The following is a 10,021-nucleotide window of genomic DNA, read 5'->3' on the forward strand; positions in this document are numbered from 1 at the left end:
TCGGCAATGTGCTTACGTCCTCGGAGCAGCAGTAGTACTTTCTTCCATTATACTAAATAATGAGATTACAAGAAATAACTTACTCTAGACTAACTAAAATAGTAACACACCTCTCTCTCTCTCAAGAGAAATTTTCTCCTCACTAATTAAGACACTCTTTCTCTCAATCTCTCTAAGTGAGGATCACACTACTATACAAACTCTATACGTTTGTATCTCTTCCTTGGGATGTTTTTGCTGCAATCTTTCATGCTTTTATGAAGGAAAATGGCTTCATGCATCATGCAATGCAACTCATGCACGTAACATGCAATTGGAAGCAAAGTTAAATGTCTTCCCCATTTCATGGTTCAATGTTTGCAAGCTTACTAATGCATGTCTCCTCCATCTTTGATCGACATGTCCGGTTACGACTTGTTGTTAACATCACCCCCTAAATGGGGTGATCTCCAGCTTAATCTCCTCATATTCCGGCGGCCGGATCGGTGATCGGATGAGTTGTTGTTCTTTCTCCAACGCTGATGAGCGTGCCAGGGCCGCAAGTGTGGCCTACCATTCTAACTTTATCTCAGCTTGGAGTCTCTTGTAGTCTTGGAGTGCCAATTCCAGCACGGCCTTGGGATCCGTTAAGGGTACCTGGGACGTCCCTCCAGCCGTGGTCTGGGAGTCGGGGAATAGCCCTTCGGCCCCACATTGCTGGTCAGGGAACAATCTCAGCGAAGCACTGTGTACGCCTCCCGGAAAGGGGACTGGCGAGGCAACAACGGGTTTTCCTGTTCGTTCAAGGCTACCATTGTGTTAAGCTGAAAACGTTGCTGACGAAGACCCTTCTTCTAGCGCCAAATGTTACGGGAGCTAAATATGGGGGATCGAGCTTCTCGTAGCCTTGTATTTCGGTGTGTCAGCTCAGTAGGACCTGCACACAACAAGTCAAAGTCAAAGGGCTAACGGTGCGCCGGCCTTCGACCCTCAAAGCTTAAGTTAATATCTGGTGCGAAACAAGTTCGAGAGTTAAGGACTTAGGAATACGTTACATTTTTTAGGTGGTTTGGGCTGCCTATTTATAGGTGCAATGGAGAATGTGCATGGCTCTTCTCTCGATGTGGGAATGTGTGCCAGTACATTGTATCTATCTATGAAGGTGAGCCACCGTAGATGGCGTAGATAGCGATACCCGAGCTAGCAGAGGGGTTGCCAGACTGGCATGTTCGCCTGCTGGGCTTCCAGGTCTTCGGCCACCAGTCCGGTGATCAGAGCATGAGGAGATTAAGCCGGATATCACCCCATTCAGAGGGTGGAGTTAACAATGAGTAAAGAGGAAGTCGAGTTGTTAAGATAGCTTATGCCATTTCCTAAGAAATATTACAATCGTCTCTCATATACAACTATTCAATTAATATTTAAGAAGGCTCTTGGTTTTTGGCAACCCTAGCTTGTTCTTTGTCATGCATATATCTTATTTATTGTAATTACGCTGAAAGTATTTGTTCTATTACCTTCAAAACAGGACGCAGAAGCATGGAAGCGGGAAATTACGGAGAAGCTCCAACGAAAAGTGGAGAAAGGGGAAGAGAACATGAGCATCTACAAAGTTCCAACAAGACTTCGAAGAGTTAAAGATGAAGCCTATAACTGTCGTGTCGTCTCGATCAGACCTTTCCAACTGGAGAACCCTGACCTCGCAGCTATGAGCGAGCACAAATGGCATTACCTGCAATTCTTTCTTAAGCGAGTAGGTGATGATGAGCAGTCTCGTCGCATTCTAGAAGAGTTCACAACTTCTATTTACGATTTAGATGCAGTAGTTCGTGGATGCTACTCCGAAAAGTTCAATCACATTTATAAGAATGTGCTTGCAGAAATCATGTTGCTTGACGGTTGCTTTATTTTAGAACTTCTCCTCAGGTATGAACAACACTTCAATAAGAAGTTAGGAGACCAGTCAAACGTAATTGTCGGCGTGAATCACGGAGTGAATCACGGATTGATTCATGGGTAGATTAGTATATATAGGTGATATGTGTATGAATAAACATAAAAGCAATAATCATTTTCTTTCTAGTTGGTATCAGAGCTCTAGTTGAGCCTCTGTTTTTCTGGGTATTTTTCTGGTTTTTCCTTTTTTGGCCGCCGAGCGTTACTTCTCCGCCGTGCCACTCCCGCTCGTCGAAGCCACTGCTTGACGTCGTCTGCCCGGTTGTCTCCGCTCCGTCGTCTGCTACGACCGGCTCCGGTGCCCGCCCTCCCGGCTGTCCTCTCTGCTCCGGTGTCTGCCCGCAGCGACGACGACACACGTCGACGAAGCCACCGCTCGACATCTGCTGTCCGACGTTCTCGGGTCGTGCTCCACCGCCGAGATGCTCCTCCTCTCCACCGTTGAATACGAGACGCTTTCCTGCCCCTCGGATCTCCTCCGTCAAAATCCTCTTTTTTTCAAGAAGTTTCGGCGAATTTCTGCCATGTATTCGACCCGACCGGCCCATTCTCGATCCGACCCAGCCCTCTCTCCACCCGGCCCGCTAGACCCGACCCGACCCGGTTAGCTTGACCCGACCCGGTCAGGCTAGCGTCAGTCTGTGCATACTCACCAACAGTGCAAGTGCACCGGCGACATATTGGTCTCTATTTCTTGTGTTTTTTGCTGTCTAATCCTTGATTTTTTCCATTATTTCCTTTTCAATGGGTTCTGGATACGAAGCGGAGGGTTCTCAACTCCTTGATGTTCCGACCTTCGAAGTATCTGTCAAAGGTTCTGACAGTGGTTCATTTGGGGGCGCCAAACTCAACAGAACCAATTTCCGTAAATGGAAACGACTTATGACTGCTCATCTTCGAGTCATGCACAAGATGGGACATGTCACCGGCGTCACTACGACTCCTAGTCCTGTGGATATTGTTTCCTACAATAAATGGGACAACAATGATGGTCTTGTCATGTCCGTCTTGTGGATAGCTATGAATGATGAGATAGTTGATCTGGTGGAGGCATGTGCCACTGCACATGCAATATGAGAGACACTGGTCGGTTTATATACTAATGACTCTGATTTCATACAGGTTCATGAGTTAATGTGCACAGCTTTAGAAATACACCAGGATGGCCAACCGGTGGCGCACTATTTCACCAAACTAAAGAATATTTGGGCTGAGATTGATGTGAAACGTCCTTGCATGATCAAAAATCAAGAAGATATTGTTTGGTACCAAAAGGAGAAGGAGTTTGAACGAGTTCACCATTTCCTAAAAGGTCTTGATGCAAAGCATACCAGTGCAAAAGGCGAATTGCTCCGAATGATCGAACCACCTAGCCTACTCACCGCTTTCACCTATATCCGAAAGAATGAGTCTCAGCAGGAGAGTATTCTTCAGGCACCGGCTATCGTTTCCAGTCTCAATGTTCATGCTCGATCTCCGGCACCACCTTTTCCACAAGCAACTTCCGCTCCCCTTCACCGACAAGGACCACCACCAGGCTTCGGGAATCAGCCCCGTCCTCCTTGCTCTTATTGCCATGATACTAACCATGCTCGTGCGACCTGTTGGAAATTATATCCACACCTTAAGCCTAAGAGGCCTAATTATCGTCCCTAGGCAAAAGCAGCTCTTCAATTAGTTCCAGAACCCGATATCTATGGTGTGGTTGGACATGATCATCATATTGCTGGAGGAGCACCTACAGCCTCCATCGTTGGCCGTGGTGAAATTGGTATGGCTTTCAATATTTCTCACTCTGTTAGTTTTGATACATGGATTATTGATTCTGGTGCATCTGATCATATGACTTATGACAAATCTTATTTTACCGTATTGTCCCCTCCACCCGTACCTTATTTTACTAATGCTAATGGTGAGGCATTCCCCGTGTTAGGGACAGGGTCCATTCGTATTACTCTCACCATAGAGCTTCACAATGTACTCTATGTACTTGCTTTATCTCATCATTTGATATCTGTTCCCCAATTGAACGCTGACGCTCAGTGCTCTGTGACCTTTTTTCCTATGTATGTGATTTTTCAGGATATTCTCACCGGACGGGTAATTGGTTGGGGGTATCTGAAGGGCCGGTTGTTTCATCTGGATCTAACATACGCAGGGGAAAAACCAGGGGGACAGTCTCAGACCGCTTTATTCTCCACTTCTGACAAGCTAAGTGAAATTTGGTTATGGCATCGTCGCTTAGGGCATCCATCTTTTAGTGTTATGAAAAAATCAATGCATTTTTTGTTTATTAGTGTGGAAGAGTCTTTGTTATGTTGTGAGACCTGTGTTTTGAGCAAGAGTCATCGATCTACTTATTTCCCTAGTACTTCTCCTAAAAGCTTTGTTCCTTTTGAATTAATTCATTCTGATGTTTGGGGACCCTCTAAAAAGTGTACTGTGTCAGGAATGCAATATTTTGTGTCATTTATTGATGATTGCACATGTCTTTCATGGATTGTTCTTCTTAAAAATACAGATGAGGTTTTTCCAGCTTTTCGTGCATTCCATACCTCTGTCCAAACACAATATAATGCCACCATTAGAGTTCTTCTTTCTAATAATGGGAGGAATATGTGAATCATGTCTTTCAGGAGTTCTTTAACACACACGGGATTGTTCATCAAACAACGTGTCCTTACACACCTGAGCAAAATGAGGTTTCTGAAAGAAAACATCGTCATTTTTCTTGATATGGCTCGGTGTCTTCTTTTTAGTGCCCACATGCCTAAATACCTTTAGGGTGATGCTGTCATTACTTCCGTCCACCTTATTAATCGTCTTTCATCTCGTGTCGTTCAGGGGATAGTTCCCTATGAGGTGCTTGCATCTCATGTCTCATTACCCTCTTTTCATAATCTTCCTGCCCGTGTTTTCAGTTGTGTTGCTTTTGTTCATCTTCTACAACATCAGCATTCTAAGTTGGATGCCGGGCAGTTAAATATGTGTTTGTTGGGTACGGAGGACATCAGAAAGGGTACCGGTGCTTTCATCCCCCTACTCGGAAGTATTATGTCACTATGGATGTTACATTTTTTGAGGACATGAGTTATTTTCCCTCTTCTGATACTGCTCTTCAGGAGGAGAATTCATATTTTGAAGAGATGTATCATGGAGAGGGGGAGACAATGGAGCCAGTCAATATGGTAACAGGTTCCGTTGAGATTACCAAGGTGTCAGCCACACAGGCACCACCGGAGGTCTTCACTCAAGAGATTCAGGCACCAGAAGCTGACAACACAACTGCCCCTCATGTCTCCCGTACATCTGTTTATACCCCTGACCAATGCTCTCCTAGTACAGAAGATCACTCATATGAGGTTAGTCATTCTATTAGGGCTAATAGTAGACAATATGTTTTGCCAAATAGGTCTACTCGAGGTCAACCAACAAAAATATGAACCTATCCTTCAGACTAAAGCCAAGTATCCGGTGGCAAATTTTATATCTACCAAAAGATTATCTCTAAGTCATATGAGTCATTTGTGAATCAAATATCTACTGTATCAGTACCTAACAAAGTGAATGATAAATTGGGAGATCCAAAATGGAGGAAAACAATGGAGGAAGAGATGGAAGCATTACAAAAGAACAATACTTGGGAGCTTGTACCTCCACCATATGGCAAGAAGACTGTAGGATGTCGTTGGATGTTTACAGTGAAGCATAATCCAGATGGGTCAGTAAGCCGGTATAAAGCACGCTTAGTAGCGAAGGGGTTCACTCAGACATATGGCATAGACTATGATGAGACATTTTCACATGTTACAAAGATAAAAACTATCCGGGTATTGCTCTCTGTCGCTGCTAACTTGAACTGGCCACTTAGGAAATTTGATGTTAAAAATGCATTCCTTCATGGAGAACTAACAGAGGAAGTATACATGGATCTTCCGCCTGGATATGTGGCCGCTTATCCAAGTAACTCCGTATGTAGATTGAGAAAGTCTTTGTATGGTCTTAAAGAATCACCTCGTGCTTGGTTTGGAAGATTCTCACAATTCATGAGGAAAATTGGCTACATGTAGAGTAATTCAGACCACACATTATTTCTCAAACACCAACAAGGGAAGGTAACAGCCATAATCATATATGTTGACGATATGGTAGTTACTGGTAATGATACTATTGAGGTGGACAGATTACAAAAGTAGCTAGCCACAAAGTTTGAGATGAAGGACCTAGGTACACTCAAGTACTTCTTGGGCATTGAGATAGCCCGTGGAAGGGATGGTATCTATCTATTAACAGAGACAGGTATGTTAGATTGCACTCCAATTGATACTCCTATTGAGCAGAACCATCGGTTAGCAGAGTACCCAGATCACGTGCCCACTGACAAAACTCGTTATCAGATGCTAGTTGGACGCCTGATTTATTTGTCACATACCAGGCGAGATGTTGCGTATGTAGTAAGTGTAGTGAGTCAGTACATGCATAATCCGAGTGCGGATCACATGGATGCTGTTGTGAGGATTTTGAGGTACTTGAAGTCAGGTCCAGGGAGAGGAGTAATGTTTTTTAATCACAACAATATTCTTGAGATTTGTGGCTTCACAGATGCAGACTGGGCTGGAAAAATTACAGATCGGAGATCCACATCAGGATAATTTATCTTTGTTGCAGGTAACCTTGTTACGTGGAGGAGTAAGAAATAAAATGTGGTAGCTCGATCTAGTGCTGAAGCATAATACAGAGGTATGGCTCAGAGAGTGTGCGAATTGTTATGGCTTAGAAATTTGCTACAAGATTTGGGTATTAAGCCTAAATGTGCTATGCAGCTGTACTGTGACAATAAGGCAGCTATTGATATTTCACATAATCCTGTGCAACATGATCGTACAAAACATGTGGAGGTTGATCGTCATTTTATAAAAGAGAAGCTCGACGCGAAGATCATTAGTTTTTCTTTTATTTCTACAGAAGAGCAACTTGCCAACATGCTCACAAAAGGAGTGTCAAAAAGGGTCTTTTATGATTCACTTACCAAGTTGGGCATGGTTGATATGTATGCATCAACTTGAGAGGGAGTGTCGGCGTGAATCACGGAGTGAATCACGAATTGATTGATGGGTGGATTAGTATATATAGGTGATATGTGTATGAATAAACATAAAAGCAATAATCATTCTCTTTCTATTGTAATATTCAATAGTGCCTGGATGATCGCAGCTTTTCAGCATGACCTTGCCTTACTTGAAAACGAAATCCCCTTCTTCATTCTCAAACTTTTGTATGATGCTATTAAGATTCCTCTAAGAGGTCACCCACCAAAATCAGTCACCAACTTAGCTCTTAGCTTCTTTCAGCCTACAAATCACAAGGCAATAGAAAAAACACTTGATCCCACCAAAGATTACAAGCATTTTCTTGATCTCTTGCACAAATTTTACCTTCCCAGTAGGAACCCTGTTTTAGTAAACTCCCCTTCACTGCATCAAGTCTCTGTTGACTTGACGCCTCAGAATCAGCATATTCCTATGGTGCAACCAAATGCAAGTGCACGCGTTAATCCGAAAGCTGGTGCAAAGAGAATTAAAGCATGCGGATTAAATTTCACTGCTACAAAACTGCTGGGGGTGGGATTGAGTTCGAAATGTTATAAAAACAGTAATATATTACATATATAATTTAATAAGCTGAATTATAAATAATTATAAATCAGAAACGAAGAACACGAAAATAAATTCAACTAAAATACCGAACGATTGGTGATGGAAGAACTAGTCGAGACGTGTGTGATACCACACTATCCTTAAGACGTTTACGCCTCCTCTATCGGTGCAAGGATGCTTGGCGCTTGTCTCCCAGGATATAACGACTAAACAATTTTAGAAAGTTGCCCTACTAACTAAAACCTTCAACGAACTCAAAAGGTACTTCTTTCTATCACCAAAGAAAAGCTAAGAACTTTGAGATTGGGAGAGAATTGTGTTTCGAAAAATGGATTCTTTTACAATGAAAGGATGGTGGCTATTTATACAGTGAGGATTTGCAATCAGCAATAAATAATCCTCCATAACACACAATAACTCAGTTGTTACAAAAGAAGAATTTGAAAAGTCAAAACCGCTGCGTTCCGACCCTCAATTCGGTGTTGCATTCGTGTCCGCATGTCGCACGGGCGTACACGAGTTTCCCTTGTGACCTGGGAATCGCACCCCCCCTACGCGTGCGCGAGAGGGTATAAGGGGGCTTACACACTTTACAATCCATACACAATGGATTCTATATAAAGTCTTTTCAACATTTCTCTTTTCCAATGTGGGACAAATACATTTCCCTCATTCTAAGTAACCATCTTTGAGTGACAATTCCCCTTATTCACCCACAAACCAAATTACACAAATAAACATATGATTTTGTAGCTCTCATTATGAAGAGCTTAAATCCATGTTTATCTTTGATTAATTATAAGTTTAATTTAATTAAACTAATCAATTGAAATTTGGTTTTAAATGATTTTTCCCATTTGTTGAACATAACTTTCAGAAATGGTGTGATCAAAATTCCACCGGCAACCATTCAACTGACATCAGATGCACTCTTCAGGAACATGATTGTGTTTGAGCAGTGCAGCCTTAGCAGTACGCATCACATTACATCATATATGATCCTTATGAAGAGTCTTATCTGTTCTACGGAGGATTTAAAGCTACTTCGGAGAAGAGGAATTATAAAATTATTGGAACACAGTAATTCTTCAGACGAACAATACCTGAATCAATTCAAGACTATGCTGGATAGAGTCGTTGTGAAGGATTTCTACTTCAGTGACTTGTGTGACCAAGTGACAAGAAGTCCTGGGTACATTGGAAGAAGCATAAGATATCTACAAGGGTGCGATTTAGGAGACCAAGTTCCTTTAGGCCCTGATTGTTTAAATGAAATGTGAAAAAAGGAAAAAGATTTAATTTTCTTTCCAGACTAATATGGAAATGGAAAGAGTTTTATTAATTACATATCAATGTTCGGTAGATATCGAAATTTAAAATTAAAATTATTTTGGTAAGTAATTAGAATAGAATATTTAATCAAAATTTTCATTGAAACTCATTTATAAGGAAAGAAAATGTAATTTAAAAGGAAATTAGTTTTTACTGATGGGAATGGAAATTGAATACCACCCCTGGGTAGGTAATTCAGTTCCGGCTTTAAGAGAGAGTCAATTTACAGTCAAATCATATTTTTTATTTCCATTCCAATATTCAATTACAACCAAACAACACTTAAGCATGGAAATTGAAATAAATTCTTTTTCCATAGTAGAATTTCCTGCCAACCAAACGGGGCCTTATGGTATTTATTTCTCCAGTCTGTTGGAGTATCATATCATTTCTTGGTGCGCTTGCCCTTTTTATTCTTACAATTATACAGACTTAGTATACAATTCACCACAAGGAATACAATTTTGGCGAGAACGAAAATATTAAGGATCCGAAAATTATCGAAATTTCGGGAAAATTTCGATTTTAAAAAATAATTAAGTAAATTAATAGAAATTTATATAAAAATATGAAAATTTTGAATGAAATTTTTTAGAAATGTTTATTTGATCAATTATCTACTACATGTCATAAGAAATTATTATATAACTATTAGTTTATAGTGAGTTATAGTAATTTGAGGTGAAATAATCGTTTGGCATTATTAAAAATTTTCTTAAAAAATATATATATATATATTTACCCGAATGGAGACTAGCTCATCACGCCTTATTTACATATGATACATTAAATATGAAATTACATGAGTGATTTAGAACCACATAAAGGATCGATGAGGTACAAAATTTTCATTATCTTCATCACGTCTTTGAGTAAAATCATGAGTATATTGTGAAGAATAGTCATTAAATGATACATCTCTTTTCTAATTTTGCATATACTGACTTATATGTCAACCATAGGGGTCGTGGGTGATTAACTGTGGGTTGTGTACTGGGAGTTCCCGTTTGGATCAAGCATTTCTTAATTTTGACCATAATCATAGTTTTGTGAAGATTGTGCATCAGATTGTGTTCATATGTTTTCATTTGATTGCA

The 10,021-nt window shown here is 40.9% G+C and overlaps 1 protein-coding gene across 1 annotated transcript; it reads left to right on the top strand.

Annotated features, from left to right (window-relative positions):
- Positions 1 to 1,072: 1,072 nt before the first annotated feature.
- LOC126796739 (UPF0481 protein At3g47200-like) lies at positions 1,073 to 8,480 on the top strand. Its single transcript, XM_050523477.1, has 4 exons — positions 1,073 to 1,141; positions 1,508 to 1,929; positions 7,097 to 7,587; positions 8,470 to 8,480. Exons 1-4 carry the CDS (start codon positions 1,073 to 1,075, stop codon positions 8,478 to 8,480), a joined length of 993 nt encoding a protein of 330 aa, XP_050379434.1.
- The last annotated feature ends 1,541 nt before the right edge of the window (positions 8,481 to 10,021 follow it).

The sequence above is a fragment of the Argentina anserina genome, chromosome 6, assembly GCF_933775445.1.
Source record: "Argentina anserina chromosome 6, drPotAnse1.1, whole genome shotgun sequence".
In the NCBI taxonomy this organism is placed as follows: Eukaryota; Viridiplantae; Streptophyta; class Magnoliopsida; order Rosales; family Rosaceae; genus Argentina; species Argentina anserina.